The sequence below is a fragment of the Kogia breviceps genome, chromosome 1 (genome assembly GCF_026419965.1).
Source record: "Kogia breviceps isolate mKogBre1 chromosome 1, mKogBre1 haplotype 1, whole genome shotgun sequence".
In the NCBI taxonomy this organism is placed as follows: Eukaryota; Metazoa; Chordata; class Mammalia; order Artiodactyla; family Physeteridae; genus Kogia; species Kogia breviceps.
Window position 1 is genome coordinate 21,400,698 of NC_081310.1, and position 18,391 is coordinate 21,419,088.

At 39.1% G+C, this 18,391-nt stretch overlaps 1 protein-coding gene across 9 annotated transcripts in view; it reads right to left on the minus strand.

The window, feature by feature from the left end:
- Positions 1-18,391, minus strand: part of NVL (nuclear VCP like) — a 111,005-nt gene that overhangs the window by 61,520 nt on the left and 31,094 nt on the right. For 4 of the 9 annotated variants that reach the window (XR_010839523.1, XM_059069352.2, XM_067028337.1 and 1 more), the window contains exons 13-16: positions 11,470-11,734; positions 9,115-9,333; positions 8,200-8,304; positions 2,719-2,781 (exon numbers count right to left, since the gene is read on the minus strand). Coding sequence is in view for 8 of the 9 variants with exons in the window: in XM_059069352.2 (XP_058925335.1) it covers positions 2,719-2,781; positions 8,200-8,304; positions 9,115-9,333; positions 11,470-11,734 (652 nt within the window). In the remaining variant the exon portion in view is untranslated. The remainder of the gene's footprint in view (positions 1-2,718; positions 2,782-8,199; positions 8,305-9,114; positions 9,334-11,469; positions 11,735-18,391) is intronic. The other 5 variants (XM_059069362.2, XM_067028344.1, XM_067028362.1 and 2 more) reach the window with 3 other exon arrangements.

Here is an 18,391-nt window from a genome sequence, read left to right on the forward strand (position 1 = left end):
GATACAGCAATTCTACTGCTGAGTACATACCTTAGGGCGAAAATCTCTCACAAATATGCTAAGGATATATGTATATAATGTTCAACCTAAACATAAATCAAGAAAAAAACTGATGTTTTTAAGGGACTTCCCTGGTGGCACAGTGGTTAAGACTCCGCGCTCCCAGTGCAGGGGGCCCGGGTTCGATCCCTGGTCAGGGAACTAGATCCCACATGCACGCTGCAACTAAGAGTTCACATGCCACAACTAAGGAACCGGCAAGCAGCAACTAAGCAGCCCGCCTGCCGCAACTAACACCTGGTGCAACCAAATAAATAAATAAATATTGTTTTTTTAAAAAAAGAAAAAAACTGATTTTTTAAAAAGTGTGGTTATACTCATTCAATGGACTATCGCACAGAGAATTAATAACTAGAGGTTAATATATCACCAAAGATAAATATTATAAATATAATGTTCAACAAAAATAACAATAAAATCAAGTTACAAAAGAACACATACCATTTATATAATGTGGCTTTGTTTTTGCTTTACCATTTATAAAAGGAGTTCCAAACATATAATAAAAGCAGATTTAATAGTTTAATAAACCCCAGATATACCCATCACCCTGCTTCATTATTATCAGCTCAATTCATGATCAACCTTGCTTCATCTATACTCTGTCCACTTTTCTTTCTACTTGATATTTTGATGGAAAGCCCAGACATCATAACTTTATTTGTAAATATTTCACTGTCTCTAAAAGATAATGGTTTTTTTGTTTTTTGGGGGTTTTTTTGGTGGTACGCGGGCCTCTCACTGTTGTGGCCTTTCCCGTTGCGGAGCACAGGCTCCGGATGCACAGGCTCAATGGCCATGGCTCACGGACCCAGCCACTCCGCTGCATGTGGGATCTTCCCGGACCGGGGCACGAACCCGTGTCCCCTGCATCGGCAGGCGGATTCTCAACCACTGCGCCACCAGGGAAGCCCGATAATGGTTTTTAAAAAATATATATTTTTAAAATCCCATCATTTATAAATTTATTTATTTATGGCTGCGTTGGGTCTTCGTTGCTGTGTGCAGGCTTTCTTTAGTTGCGGTGAGCGGGGGCTACTCTTTGTTGTGATGTGTGGGCTTCTCATTGCAGAGGCTTCTCTTGTTGCAGAGCATGGGTTCTAGGCGCGTGGGCTGCAGTAACTGTGGCATGCGGGCTCAGTAGTTGTGGCTCGCAGGCTCTAGAGCACAGGCTCAGTAGTTGTGGCACACGGGGCTTAGTTGCTCCGTGGCACGTGGGATCTTCCCGGAGCAGGGCTCGCATCTGTGTCCCCTGCGTTGGCAGGTGGATTCTTAACCACTGAGCCGCCAGGGAAGTCCAAAGATAATGGTTTTAACATAACTACATCATTATCACACTTAAAAGTTATTTTCTTAATATAAAATGTCCAGTAGGTGTTCACATTTCCAATTCTCATAAACTTATTTTTTGAAACATGTAAAATAATACTACATGTTATTTAGGGATAAATATATAACATATACAGTATATGTAGAAAAAAGTGTATAGAATTAGTAAACACCAAATTCAGGATTACAGTAAATTCTATGGGAAAGAGAATGGAGGACATGATTAGGGAAGGTTTGCAGGGGGCTTCGAGTATATATTGTTTTTTTTTTTTTTTTAAGGCTGGATGTTAGATACATGGAGGGGTCATTATATTACTCTTTATAACTTCTTATATGCTTGAAATATTTCATACTAAAATTTTAAAAATATCACACTCTTTAAAAAAATGTTACACTCTGTTAGCTCTCTAATATTCTAAAGGTAACATTCTGACTCTAGCTTGGTATGAAGGCCCTGCACTGCCTGGCTATTACTTTTTTTCCAGCCTCACCCTTCACCCACCATCAATCCCTTCCCCTCAGCACTTATTTTGAGTACCTCGTCCACTAGAAAGCCAAAATGAAGTGTAAGAAGAGTAAAGATAAAAGTATAAATCCTTGTTTTAGGAGCAAAGTAACATATTTAATAGGAAACAAAAATATTAGAGGGTGGATAAATTGAAAAAGCCTTTTAAAACAAATGATACCACTTTCATTTCTTCTTTGAATATTATGGAATGGCATTTTGCTCTTCATAGGCATGAACAAGAAATAAGAAATTAAAAGTCTCTTAAATTTAAGATATAAGCTGCTTAAATGCAGAAAGAAGTTATTATATAGTAGTTTAGTGATTTCTTCCCCCCTAAGTATTTTTTTGAAACTAATCCTTAACTCATTTGAGCTATACAACAACAGGACAAGGAAAGCAGATCAAATGTCAGCTCCACTATCCCCAAGCTGTTGGACACTGGCCAAGTTACATGATCCCTCCAAACTTAAGTTTCCTCATCTGTGAATCAGAGAAAACAACAATTTGTCTCTCAGAGGGCTGTTGAAGAATAATATATATATAAAGGGCTTGACAAATTCAGAGTTAACACTTTAAATGTTGACTATTTCGATTATTTCCATTTTGCTGGTGAGAAACCTTAGGCTCAGAGGTTAACAGACTTAATTAAGAAAGCATTTATACACAGTAAATAGTACAGGAGAGCAAAGCTCAATCTCTTCACTCCTATTGCAGTGATTTTACCAAAAAACCCGACTGTTTCAATGATCTGAGGACCCTGTAATTTGAATGACCATTACTTTTCCTAATCAAAAATAATGGTTAATGCCACATCAACTTACCATATTTAGTAACTCAGGCCCCTTGACAGATATAAAATTTAACCCAGACTCATTTGCAACGGCCTAGTAAGAGAAAAAAGACACAAGACAAACATATAATAAAATAATAAGAACAATCATTTGTGATAATGCAAGGACTTTTTGTGGTTTATACTCTAGTTCCCCCTTTTTATAGCTGCCTCTTTCTCATTAGAAGGAGAGGAGACAAATGGGAATAAAAAGAAAATCAAAGGAAGTAAATGTGAACCTAAAACTTCCCACAGACTAGAAATCAGATGGAAATGACTTGAAACATTTATGTAAATGTTTTGTTTACATAAACATGGTATACGTAAGTATATTTGTAGTCCTAGCTTGGAATCCTAGTGAAATCATAATCTCTGTATAAACAAATGCCGTGCCCAATGAGAGCAATCATTCATTCATTCATTCATAAACTAGAAGTCAAAAGCATCGGTATCAGTCTTTACAGTATTTACAGGTTATTTTGTTTAATAAATAAAGATTAAACTGCATGGCTGAAAGCCAAAGAAGATAACAAAGGAGAAATATATGGTTATATGTGTAGAAGAATACAAAAATTACACTGAGAATGTAGAGATGAAACCCGAATAAAATCACTCACAACTTCAAAATGATCAGGGAATAAAGTTCTTTACTATTCTTAGAACCTGATGCCTGAGCTCAAGATTTATGTCCAACACATTCCTCAGCATCTCCCCTTGGATTTTTTTTTTAAAAAGTATTTATTTATTTATTTATTTATTTAATTTTTGGCTGTGTTGGGTCTTCGTTTCTGTGCGAGGGCATTCTCTAGTTGCGGCAAGCGGGGTCCACTCTTCATCGCGGTGTGCAGGCTTCTCACTATCGTGGCCTCTCTTGTTGCAGAGCACAGGCTCCAGACGTGCAGGCTCAGTAGTTGTGGCTCACGGGCCTAGTTGCTCCATGGCATGTGGGATCTTCCCAGACCAGGGCTCGAACCCGTGTCCCCTGCATTGGCAGGCAGATTCTTAACCACTGCACCACCAGGGAAGCCCTCTTTTTTTCTTTTCCCATTTGGATCTCATAGGAATTTCAAATCTATCGTTTCCAAAGCAAGACTCCTGAATTTCTCCCAACTCTCCTCAAATCCCATACCCCAAACTGTTTTTCTCCCTATCTCAGTAAATTTATTTTCTAAGCCAAAACCACAGTGTCTCCCCTTGATCTCTTGTCTTGTCAGGTCAGCCAATCCATCTGTAAGTTCTATTAGCTCTAATGCTAAAATGTAGGTGAGTCTGATACTTCCTATTTCTCCACTATACTACAATCCTCATCCAGACCAGCATAACCTATTGTCTGGACATGCAAAAAACCCAAACCAAACCAAACCAAAAAAACCCTAACTGGCTTCCTCTCTCTCTTGCTGTCCTCCAATCCACTCTCCACTTAACTCAAAAATGTAAATGAGGGGGGGAGGGATAAATTGGGAGATTGGGGCTGACATATACACACTACTATATATAAAATAGATAACTAATAAGAACCTGCTGTATAGCACAGGGAACTCAATACTCTGTAATGGCCTATATGGGAAAAGAATCTAAAAAAAAAAAGAGTGGTTATATATATAAATATAACTGATTCACTTTGCTGTACACTTGAAACTAACACAACACTGTAAATCAACTATAATCCAATAAAATAGTTTTTAAAAATGTAAATGAGATCATATAGCTTTACTATGTTTCTCATTTATTTTCAAGTACAAATTGAAATATTCACCATGGCTTGCAAGCCTATATTTTGCGACATGACAGTTTCTTCTTAGTCCAGCCACTATATCGTTCTCTGGTTCTCGAATTCACCCAGCCCTTTCCCACTTCAGGGATTTTGCAACTGCTGTTCCCTCTATCTGGAAGACTCTTCCCCTTCTTTCCCTGCCTCTTCATGTGGCTATCTAGTCCTTCAGGACTCTGTTAAATATCACCATCCCCTGAATACCAAACCTAAAATAGCCACAACAGTTTATTTCCATCATAACTTAGCTGAATGTGCAATTTTATTGTTTTGTTTACTGCCTGCCTCTTCAAGACAGACAGTAAATTCCATCAGAGTAGGTGTCATGTTCATTAGTTCATCCCTAGCACCTTGCACAAGTTCTGGCAAAGTGTATGTAGCTCAACAACTACTGGTTGGACAAATGAACGCATGCAGGCTCTGCCAGGCAAAAACTGCTCACTATGTAGCTTATCCACATCTCGAAATCTCTGTCTTTCTGGCTGCCAATTTCTTAGCTTTCCTACCTCTCAAGCTCTAAGTAGAGTCAGGATACACATCTAATAAAGCATGACTCATCTACATTAGGTTTTCAACATCCATATGCGAGATAACTAAGATTTCACCCATTAAAACACCCAACAGAGTTCCTGAAATTATCAGAAATCTTTTGTCTTCTATTGATAAATGAAATACAGTGAATATAATTTAATTTTTTTCATGGATATCATCCTGAATCTTGTACTCAGTGTTAGGAGCTGTTTGTTTCCATACTATATAGTTGCAGATGACTAAATGATTTTTACTGTTCTCTTTCCAGTTTCCTTCTTATTAGTCACCAATTTTCAGTGTGCTGGCCCCCAGCAATCCCATGCCTTTACTTGATGCTATTTATATAGTATGTGCTAGTGCTTAGAAAATTTTCATTATGTTATTGTTATCATGAGTAAACAAAACAACCAAGGTCATCCAAAATCTTAATTTTATAACCAATTCTAGGTTGCCAGGTTCTGACTGATAAGTGGTTCCATAACTTTACTCCAGTAACACTTTGCTTCTGCCATTCCAGGACATTTTCTATTACTTCTAGATTCTAGGGCATATAGTCATGAATCTCTTGAAGAATCTAATAAAAGTGTGAACTCTCTCCCTGGAAAAAACACATATGCTCATAATATACTGCCTGGGCCCATGGATCCAGTGAGCTGTTGAAGTCCATCCATGGAGTCCTAGGTAAGAGTCCCTGCTCTAAATGGTCAGATACCAGAAATCTGACTGAACAGAGAGGGACCAAAATGTTGGCAATTTGGGGAGGCGGGGGGTGGGAAGAAGAGGAAAAATTTGATCTATGATGCCTTAACATTATTTAGGGATTTCAAATGATCTAAGCGATCTCCTTTCTGATGCAAGCAGAACTAGTCAAAGGCAGATATAACTAAAAGACAAGCAAACATTACAAGGCATTCAGGCAAGGGAACTGCATCCACCTAGTGAATTCACATATTAGCTTGCAGGACCTTCTTTCTGGCTACGGTTTTCTAAAACTGTTGTGAAAAAACATAGACCAGCAACTGTGGTGTTCTCCTTTCCCTCCTTTGTTCCCAAACTCCCTTACGGCAATGCCTTGTAAGAGTACTGAAAGCAATAAGCAAGGAAATTTAGTAATATAAGTAAAAAATTTTTTAAAATTTACATGTATATTATATATGTATATATATGCATGGAAAAATGGCACTTTGGATATTTGGTATTTACTGAGGAGCCACAGATTATTCGGCTGCTGTGAAACTTATTAAAAATGCCATTAATTTTGATTTCTTATTTACAAGTAATCCAAATATTTTAAAAAGTTGATAAGGGTTAAGTAAATTATAGATGGAATATTATACAGACATTAAAAATGATAACTAATATAAGATACAGACAAGAAAAATGGTTCTAGTAAGCATGATTCCAAAGGAAAAAACCCCAAAAGACTGAGAAATTTGCCCACATAAATATGAAAAAAAAAAGTGTCAAAACTATGATCAATAAAGTAAGAATGCCAAAAACACTGACAAACTACAAATATAACAGATCTTACTATATGAAGAGTGATTATAAATAAGAAAATCACAAGCATGTTAGGAAAACAAAAGATACAAACAGACAATTCATAAAGAAAAAAGCCAATAAACACAAATTATTTTTAAAAGCCCACTGGTGGGCTTCCCTGGTGGCGCAGTGGTTGAGAATCCGCCTGCCGATGCGGGGGACACGGGTTCGTGCCCTGGTCCGGGAAGATCCCACATGCCGCGGAGCAACTAAGCCCGTGAGCCATGGCCGCTAGGCCTGCGCGTCCGGAGCCTGTGCTCCACAACGGGAGAGGCCACAACAGTGAGAGGCCCACATACCGAAAAAAAAAAAAAAAAAAAAAGCCCACTGGTAACTTTTAAAACATAACTTAAAAACTGTAAGATAACCATTTTTACCTACTAGATTGTTAAATATTAAAAACAATGTTAATGGCTATTGCTAATTTGGGGTGTTGGGGAAATGGACACTCATACCCTATAGGGATGAAACTGGTACAAACTTTTTGGAAGACACTTTGGTAATGGATCAAGTGTAACTGGGTAATGGATCATTTTGACTGAGTGGTAATGGATCAAAAGCTTTAAATACATGCATTCTTTTATTAAAAACTTATTTAGGAATGCATTCTATTAAAATTACCCATCAAGGTACAAAAATGTAAGCACAGGACTGTTTCATGCAGTGTTGTTTTAATAGGGGAATCATTTCTATAAATTATAGAGTATCTTTATGGTAGAATACTACGCAGGCATTAAAAATACCAATGTGTATCTGTATATACTGACATGGGAAGATGTTCAAGAAATATTGATAAGTGAGAAACGCATGTTTAAAAACCTTATAGTTGGGGCTTCCCTGGTGGAGCAGTGGTTGCGAGTCCGCCTGCCGATGCAGGGGACACGGGTTCGTGTCCCGGTCCGGGAAGATCCCACATGCCACGGAGCGGCTGGGCCCGTGAGCCATGGCCACTGAGCCTGTGCATCCGGAGCCCATGCTCCACAACGGGAGAGGCCACAACAGTGAGAGGCCCGCGTACCACAAAAAAAAAAACAAAACAAAAAAACCACACCTTATAGTTGTAAATATATGTATAAAAGTTATTCATATTATCTTGATATATATGTACAAAAGAACATCTGGAAGGACTAACAACAAAATGAAACAGTGTTTACTAGTAAGCAATAGTGAGAGGATTATAAATAATGCTTTTCCCTTTTGCTTATCTATATTTTCTATTGTAAAAAACTAATTTTTCAAAATAACATTTGTAATAAGGAACATAGAGGAAAATACTTAACTTATAAATAATAACTATACCAAAGCAGGAAACAAGGTCAGCTACAAACTACAACTATGCAATAATGTTCATTAAAAACTTAGAATATAATACACAGAAAAATGAAAATTTCTATGTTAAAATCGATGGGGTTATGGTTGATTAAAAATTTTCTTTTTCAAATTTTCAATGATATACATACCTTGTGTAATTAAAATAAAAGTGGGAAAATTTCCTGAAGAAAACTGTCTTTCCAAAATGAAATTCTAATAGAAAATATGCAAAAATATCTCACTAACATTTAAAGTTAAATTCATGTTATCCTAACTGACAGTAAGAAATAAAATACATGCAGTTGAATTATTCCATACCTTTGCCAGCAGAGTTTTCCCACAGCCAGGGGGACCAGCAAGGAGGACTCCGGCTGGAGTTACCAACCCAAGAGCTTTGAACTGATCTGGGTTACGTACTGGTGCCTGGAAAAAAAAAATCCCAACAGCAATCTGTCACAAATGTCCACTTTCTACTGCATATTCAAATCATCTCTAGATGCCTATTTTCAACACTAATTGTGAGGCCTGAAGATAAGAACAGTGCCTGGCATAGAGTGCTTACCTCTGTTACAAGCATGAGGTAAATGGTGATAAATGTAAAATCCCTGCTCTTGAAAAATTCATACTTAAATGTAAGTTCTGAAAACATTTTAGATACAGTATTTCAACATTTTAAACTCAGTTTTTAGAAAACGTACCTAGATTTCTAGGTTATAAAGATTTTAAGCAATGGCCCCCTTTAAGAAATCAGAAGCAGCGGTACTCTATGTAATCAAAAGCAAGAGACACCTGTTCACTATCATCTCCACGTATTTTCTCTTTCAGTAGTTACCCACCTCTAAATGGATCATACATCATTAATGAACCATGAAATGTTCAGGGAAGTGGAAAAGTAAGAGTAAATGAAAATCCAAAGTTTCACGGGCATTAAAACTGCTTTGACCCTTATAAACATGATCAAGTTCAGAAAGTATTTCTCAAATAATTTACTCTTGGTTAAAACCTAAAATGTTTTCTTCTTTAAACTCACTGCCATAGAATTCAAGCACAACCAAAAGAAAAAATCTACAGCAGATCTCAGAAGAATGAAAAACCATCATTGGGGGTTTAATAATAATACAACAGATAAAAGAAAACATATAGTTAAGCCAATTTAGACATACAACCTAGTACACACACATGGTTGTTTACCCATCACACACACCAACAACAGTTAGCGGCAGATATGCCTACCAATATTGCCATGGTGAGCTCCTCTCTAATGTCTTCCAGGGCACCAATATCTGCCCATGTCACATTAGGGACAGTGACAAAGCCTTCCCTTTTAGCAGAGGGTTGGACAGAGGATAGAGCAACAATGAAATCATTCAACTCAAGGCACAGCCCTTGCAGCTGCTCCTCTGAGAGGGGATCTCGGTTCCTTAGCAACGCCAAGAGCCTTTGCAATTCATCCTGAAAGGGAACAAATGAGGGGGAGAAAATGAAAAACCACAAAGTTTGTTGAAAACATTATTGTTTGTACTTAAAAAAATTATTACTGCAATATTTCTGTAAACTACACGAACTTCTATGCATTATAATAATTTTCTCCATTGACATAGGTCATTTATTTTGCTCCAAATGGACCATTTGATTTAGTCAAGCAAAGATACATCGACGATCATCAAATATAGAAGAATGATTTTTAGTTACTCTGCTAGGGCTAGCTATAGCAAACATAAGCAGTTGGCAAATATTCATTTCAACAATCATGTTATTTCCATTCTTCATTTACAAATATTCATGAAACAGCTGAATTTTGATGAAATTAAAACAAAGTTACTCTGGTGGCAGTTTAATTTCATAATACGGCTCCTTGATTGTTTATCAACTAAATAGAAAGCAGGCAATTTTCCTAGTACGAGTGAATCTTGTACTTCAAAGGCAGATTTCTTGCTTTGCGAGGAATATGGAAGGACAGGTGTAAAAAGTAACTGAATAATTCAACTTATAAAAGTCTAATTTATATGCAATATTATAAAAGGAATGAGTTTACTATTATTTTTAACAGATATCATTGTGGTTGCAAATGAGTACGGAACAAACAAATGATTTGAAAACAAAAGACCTGGATCTAAGTTTCTGCTCTGGAAAGTAGAGGCCGTGTGGCTTTGGGCAAGTCACAATCTCTTAAGCTTAGTTTCTTTGATTATGAAATGGGAAAAGTAATGATATTTACTTAACAAAGTTACATGGAGCAAGTTATATAATATGTAAAAGCGCCCTGTGCCAGCAATAAAATGCTACATACTGAGTTTTCATGACTCACAAAACTCAAAATTTTAACAGATCTTGGATAATAAATGTCCCTCTCACATTCTCAGCACTGTCCTCCAGCACCATTTGCAGCTAGGGACAAAGATATGGTTGTATCAGCAGAATATCTTAGTATATCAAACCAAAAGGTAACCTGGAAATACAACAATGCCAATGTTCTCTTAAGAGCTAGAAAATATTTTCTGTCAAGAATTAAAGTAAACACCAAAGGCTTTATGGGCCATGTGGTCTCTGCTGTATGGACATCTATGCGAATTCTGCTGTGAAGTGTGAAAGTAGAAAAAGACTCCGTGTCAATAAAGGAGCATGGGGACCTCTCCGGTGGCACAGTGGTTAAGACTCTGTGCTTCAATGCAGGGGGCCCGGGTTGGATCCTGGTCCGGGAACTAGATCCCACATGCCTGCCATAACTAAGAGTTCGCATGCCACAACTGAGGAGCCCGTGAGCCGCAACTAAGACCTGGCACAACCAAGAAGAAAAAAAAAAGTATTAAAAAATAAAATAAAGGAGCATGGCTGTGCTCTAATATAACTGTAATTTACAAAAACAGGCAGTGAGCAGGTGGGCCATAGTTTGCCAACACCTGCTGTAGATTTCGTAATCATTATTGTAAAAGGAATTTATTCAGAATCAACTGAAAAAAGTAAACCAACTTGTACTTTTGACACTCTGGGTATAACTGATAATTACTCTAAAGATACAATGCCAATGAAACAGAAAATCATAAACCTCAACTATATATATATATATATATATATATATATTTTTTTTTTTTTTTTTTTTTTTTCCTGGTACGCGGGCCTCTCACTGTTGTGGCCTCTCCCGCTGCGGAGCACAGGCTCCGGACGCGCAGGCTCAGCGGCCATGGCTCACGGGCCCAGCCGCTCCGCGGCACGTGGGATCTTCCCGGACCGGGGCACGAACCCGCGTCCCCTGCACCAGGGAAGCCCTAAACATTTGGAAGCCCAACCTCAACTATATTGACACTTGCCTGCTTATAAGATAACACATATTAAAAATGTTTAGGGCTTCCCTGGTGGCGCAGTGGTTGAGGGTCTGCCTGCCAATGCAGGGGACACGGGTTCGTGCCCCGGTCCGGGAAGATCCCACGTGCCGTGGAGCGGCTGGGCCTGTGAGCCATGGCCGCTGAGCCTGCGCGTCCGGAGCCTGTGCTCCGCAGCGGGAGAGGCCACAACAGTGAGAGGTCCGCGTACCAGGAAAAAAAAAAAAAATAATAATAATAAAAATGTTTAAATGACAGTTTATGGTACCTGTAGAGAAAGCACCTGTGTTTTAGAAGTGGGTCCAGCTCCAATCCTTTCTTCCTGGCCTCCTTCAGAGGGCAAACCTTCAACCTCAGGATTTTTCTTGTGCTGCTCCTGCAGCTTCATTAAGACCCTGTTGACTGCACACATGGCTGCCTCTCGGCAGAGCGCCATCAGGTCAGCACCAACGAAGCCCGGCGTTAGGTGTGCTAAGTGACGAAAATGAAAAGTTTCGGGAAGTCTTAGTTTTCTGCACAAAGTTTGAAGTATTCTGTAGAAAAGACAAGGAAAAGAAATTCAGATTCCTAACCTATTAGTAAAAACAAGTCACGGAATATATTTATTTGAAGCCTTTCCTCTCTGTCAATGGTATCATAACAGGTAATAAGATCAAATAGCTCACTCATTCAGCAAATGCTAAATCGCTATAATATATCCCACCTTATCTCAATAGGGGCTAATGTATACACATATCTGTTTTTAAGAAACTATATTAAATTCTGTGAAGAATAAAAAATTGGTTTTTAAAAAGTATTCTGCCTTTAAGAATTTTACAATATTACAGAGGAAATAAGACAAATGATGTACAAGGATATAAGGTAAATTCTACTTTTAGAGTAGTTTAAATGGACATCTGCCAGCAATAAAAAAGTCTCTAAACTCAAAATCAACCATTAATTTTATTCATCATGAAAAGTTATGCTGATACAAACTTTAATATCCAATTTTATATTAGGACAGTTATTTCTCCAACTTCATCTTTATTTACTGCTCATCCTTTGTACTGTATGTGTGAAAAATTTTGCTCAACTGAACTGGCAACATGGTATGTGTCAATGAACTATGGACTCTGGATAATTATTATTATTAAAGGAATATCTTAAACAATTTCTGGTAAGATTTACTGAATAAAACTTAAAAAGCAGTAAAGATATTCAGGACAAAACATCTGATGCCAGGGGCTTCCCTGATGGTCCAGTGGTTAAGAATCCATCTTGCAATGCAGAGAACGCCAGTTCGATCCCTGGTCAGGGAACTAAGATCCCACATGCCGTGGAGCAACTAAGCCCGTGCATCACAACTACTGAGCCCATGCACCACAACTAGAGAGCCCACACGCCACAACCAGAGAGAAGCTTATGCATCACAACTAAAGAGAAGCCTGCACGCTGCAACAAAAGATCCCACATGCCACAACTAAGACCCAAGGCAGCCAAAAAAAAAAAAAAAGGTCTGATGCCAGACCACTTGAGTTTGAATGCCAGCTCTGCCACTCTCTGTTATTTCATTTTTGTGCTCCAGTTTTTCCATTTGTTAAATATATATTACAGTAGCACTTATAGTAGGGATGTTAAGTGAATACATGCAAAGATCCTAGAACAGTGACTGATCCACAATAAGTGCCCAATAAATGTTCGTTGTTATTATTTATATATTTTGATATTATAAATTAACTTCGACAAGGAAATATATTTTGAAATTTCCAAATTTGTAGGAGACTAATATTTTCAAATGTCAAGTTACTGGAGAATAAGTTACTATACAAATGTCACTTGGGATCATGTAAGTGAATAGAATAGAAGCAGATAAACATTTCTGACAAATGAAAAATAATTCACTTTGATACTGTAAACAATAGGAGCCAAGAAGAAGTCCCATTATAGAACTACTTCCTAAAGATACAGACCTGATTTGCTGCTATGCATAAGAATACTAAGAAATTTAGAATGTTAAGAAAACTAGCTAAGATAAAATAAATATCATCCTTTTTTCAGTTATAGTATACTCCTGAAAAAATGTAATTTTGGTCATCATACTATGGAAACTCCACAGGAGGAGAAAATAACCATTAAGAGATTTCAAGTTTCAACACAGTTGAGTAAAAGTGTTTCAGCAATATTTACTCCCCACCCCACCTCCAAAACAAAAACAAACAAACAAGACAAGAACAACAAACAGGAACACAAACTCCATGGTCAAAGAACGTAGGAAATTATCTGTACTCTACTCCCTCTCCCCAACCTCCCCGCATCCTATCCTGGAAGTACGGCAAAGAATATGCAACAAGAGGATCAGTCTTTATCTCCATGAGGTCCTTAAAAAGCTATCAACACTTGTCTCAGGCTTTAGGCTTCAGTATGGCTCTATAATAAAGACAGGTATCTACACTGATGAGATACTGAAGGAAACAGATATTTGTGTGTGGGGGGGTGCTGATATATGCATATTTTACTACCAAAGAAGAGAAAGGCCACCCAACATGGGTCTCTCCATGTCAGCTCTAGCTGGTGCCCTAAGAACTACAAATCCCTATAAAAATTCAAGTATTAGGAATTCCCAGAATAAAAACTCAGGTTTAATAATATATTTGACTGTAAATGGGATGAGTTTTAACTAATTAAAACAAAATAAACCTTTTATTTTATAAAGTTTTAGATTTATAGAATTAGTGCAAAGATAGTTCAGAGACCTCTCTGTACACCTCATACACCTCTCCTGTCATTAAGGAAAATTTTCAGGATTACTGGCCCAGTATTTTGTACAATGTCCTTCAACTGGGATTGGTCTGATATTTTTGTCACGATTAGACTAGGGTAAATCATTTTCGGGAAGAAGACCACAGAGGTAAAGTGACATTCTCATTATATCGTTATCAAAGATACATACTGTCAACACGACTTATTGTTGTAGATGTGAACCTTGACTATCAGGTTTGAGACAGTGTTTGAAAGGGTTTTCACTTTGAAGTTACTCTTCCCTCCCTTTCCATACTACACTCTCTGTAAGTAAGTCACTTATGCCTGGCTCACATTTAAGAAATAGGGATCTGTACTCCACCTCCTTCAGGGCAATGCAACCACACAAATTATTTGAAATTCTTTTGCATCAGAGACTTGCCTATTCTCACCCATTTATTTATTCAATCATTTATTTCTATCAGTATAGACTAACAAATACTTGACTATCTGTAATCTTGAACCAAAATTTATGAAGAAACTTGTGGAGAATGGTAAATGGCCCTGCAGAGGGCACAAAGTCAAAATTAACATTTTGCAGAGAGGTGCGCTATTGAGAAGGAAATATATTTGTCTGGTGGAACCTCAAAGACCATGAACCAGAGGCACCAAAATGTTAAACTACAGAAATTAGGGCAACAGCAGGGAGCCAAAGCACAGAACTTATCTGAAAATCTGCATAAGAAGTCTGAAGACCCAACATACCCTCCACCCTGTCAACCAGCAGGTGAAACTGAACCAGGAGAGGGAAGCCCCAGGTTTGTGGACAACAGTTAGATCAACTCTGTCAGAAAAAAAGGTCAAAGTCTGTGTCCAGTCGCCCAACCTCCTGCCCCTGCCCCTGTCAGAAGACCAGCAGCTAGACGGACAGCCCCACGGTGTTGTCTGAAGATCTTTTTCTGAAAAATCTGAAGTGGTTCAACAGCAAGAATCTACAGAAATAGATATTTGGAGTTTTCTAGCTCAAAAGTTAGCTGGTCATATGACTGTTTTACAATAGCACTCACATTTCCACAAAGTAGCCTGTACTGCACACATGCAATTAGCCTCTCTTAAGCTGCCAGCATAGAAATAGTAATAGTAACAGCTCTCAACTGTCAAGACTTACCACATGCCAGGTCCTGTTATTACGACCTTATAAAGATAGCCTTTCTCACTGCAGTATAATATACAGACCCAAACAAACACATATACAGACATATACATACACAAAGAAAAAAAAAAAAAACTTGGAGGAAACAGTGCAGAAAAAATTGTAAGAGGGCTAGCAAATGAAAAAAATTTGGCAATTATGAATTTCAGAAAAGTTACAAAGGTGAATAAATGAAATGTGATCCTCATATAGGAACAATACTTATAAAGATGAGAAATGAAAATGCTAAGCATGGATATAGTCAAACTTCATAATACAACTACATACTACAAATATATGAACACGATTGGATGTCAGATAAATTATTATTTGTTAGGTATATAAAGGCATTGTGTAATGCTAAATAAAAAGTCTTTATTCATTAGATATGGACGTATTTATAGCTGAAATGATATAATGCCTGGGATTTGCATTAAAACACTCCAAGAAAAAAAAAGTGGAGGATAAATAAAATAAGACTGTGAAAATGTTGATAATTATTGAAACTGGGTGATAAAAACATGGGGGTTCATTATTGTGACCATTCTTAAGCATGTTTGTAAATTCTCAACCCTCCTCTCAGTGGGAGGTGGGGCTATGACTCCTCTTCTCGAATCTGGGCTGACCTGAGTGAGCAATCAACTAATAAAGAATAGTGGAATTGACGTTATGTGACCTCACTTCCAAGGCTAGAAGATCTGCTGTAGAAAGAGCTTAGACCTCAGTGTCCGAGTCCAAGCTGCCCCTCTGGCATGGCCCTGGGTGGACTGGTGACTGGAGGATGGAGAGCCTTGCTCCCAGGACCTGCCTCTTCCTGGACTGGCTGGGGTGTGTTAAGAGTGGCTGGTTTTGACTGCTGTTTTCTCCTCCTTTTGATGTAATGTATTTTTTTTTTTTTTTTTTATTATTATTATTTTTTGTGGTACGCGGGCCTCTCACTGTCGTGGCCTCTCCCGTCGCGGAGCACAGGCTCCGGACGCGCAGGCCCAGCAGCCACGGCTCACGGGCCCAGCCGCTCCGCGGCACGCGGGATCCTCCCGGACCGGGGCACGAACCCGCGTCCCCCGCATCGGCAGGCGGACTCTCAACCACTGCGCCACCAGGGAAGCCCTGATGTAATGTTTTACAAATCCTGAGGTCAAGAACAGCAGTGCTGCCCAAGCTCCCAATGCAGGGGGCCCGGGTTCCATCCCTGGTCAGGGAACCAGATCTCACATGCATGCTGCAACTAAGAGTTTGCATGCCATGACTAAGGAACCGGTGAGCTGCAACTCAGGAGCCCATGAGCCGCAACTAAGACCCAGCACAACTATAACACAGCATAACGAAACATAACATAAAATGAACAGCAGTGTCACTTCAGCCTGTTTCCTGCAATCCTCATGCTGCAGCCCTAACCTGCCATGGAAGAACCCTTGCACCCTGAGGCTGCCCGACTCTGAGCAAGCCCACACTATCCTGTAAAGGGTGCCACATGAGAGGCCTTCAGCGGAGAAGACGAGAAAGGGGTTGGGGGGGCAGGAGGCAAGAACAGACAAGATCAAATGATAGGTATACAGAGAGCTAAGTAGGCAGACAAGCACAGCCCCGCTGCCCTAATCCTCCACATGTTCTAGCTCCAGCTAGAGTCTCTGCAGCCACGGGAGAGCCTGAGACATAACCAGCTGGCTGAGCCTCTCTGAATTCTTTATCCACAGAAATGGTGAGAAACAATAAAAATAAACTTGGGGATGCTTTTTTTGGCAAGAATAGAAACCAAAACAATTATATTAGACTCTTTCTGTGTACACATTTTACATAATAAAATGCTTTTAAAGTTCAGAAAAATACCAATAGCTACCTCAAAAACTTCTTTTCTTGCTATGTGCCAAATGTGCTAGGTCCACTGATGCAATTCTTATGAGAAGCCTTTAAGTTAAAGTATTATTATCATTTTACAGATCAAGTAAGGTCTTGTTATTATTACTGTATTTCAGATAAATAAACTAAAGCTGGGAAACGTTAAACATCTAGAAAAAAGCACAGGACATATGGGCAGCGCTGGGATTCCCAGATAATTTCCTTCAGTGACTCAAAGTTCCGGCACCTACTGAAGGCCTCTGCACCACTGTCTCACCTGTCTCTGCCCTCTTCTCCACTTCATGGACCGTCATGCCCTGGACCTTATCAGCACCTGGATCTGTCCCACCTCTGAAATCACTAGCTCCAGCATCTCCTCTTCGCTCAGTCTCCCACACACCTGTTTTCAAACCTCAGTAGGTTCTTGGATTCACCACCGCCTCATCAAATAGTCCTATTTTTACAATTTAAGAGTCCATACTCTCTTTTTTCTTTCTTAATCTAAATTCTAAATCTCTGCTTTCTCTGTGCCTGAACCTAGACTGTTGAGCACTGCTATGGGAAAAAAAATCATTAAACCAGCCCTACTGGTACCATTCCATACCCCAATCCTAAACACTGCCTGAAAATCCTGTTACCCTATAGCCAGTTCATCTCAAATTAGCCAAGGAAGTAATTTCAGACCTTCATCCTCCTCAAACCTCTAACCTAACCATCGTAGTCTCACTTTCATCAGAAGATCTCACTTTTTAATTCATAGAGACAACACTCTCAATTTTCCAGGACCAAACTGATAATCCTTCTTGCCTGCATATCTGTTCTTTCTCCCTTTACTATCACGTCAACAAATTAGCCCTCGTGCTAAGGCCAGCACCGATACATAAGCTCTGACTCTCTGATCCTCCCATTTCTCCTTCCCATCAACCCGTAAAGACACCACTCAAGCTTCTCCCACCTTAGAAAAGTCCTCTCTAGACACCCCATTACCCCCTCATGAAGCCACCACCTTCTGCCTTCTCCCTCGCTGCAGACTCTCCTGAGCGAACTGTGGAAGTCTGCTGCTCTCGCTTTTTCAGGTTCCCTTTACTCCTCAACCATTCCAACCTGGAGTTTACCTCTACCATTCCACTCAAACAGCTTTTTGTTAAGGTTACTGGTGACCTCTAGGCTGCTCAATTCAAAGACACTTCTTCAGCCCTCCCTCCCTGGACCTCTCATTCCTCCCTCTGGAAACATAGACTTCTCTTGGCTTCCATTACGCAACTTTCTCTTCAATTTCCCAATGCTCCTGGCTGCTCTTCCTACATCCTGAGCCTGTTAGCCTCTTCGGGCCTGTCCCAGAACCTCTGACATGTTCTCTTCACACTCTCTCTGGACAATCTCATCTACATTCTTAACTTCAACTGCCATCAATACATTGATGATTCCTAAATGTTGGCTT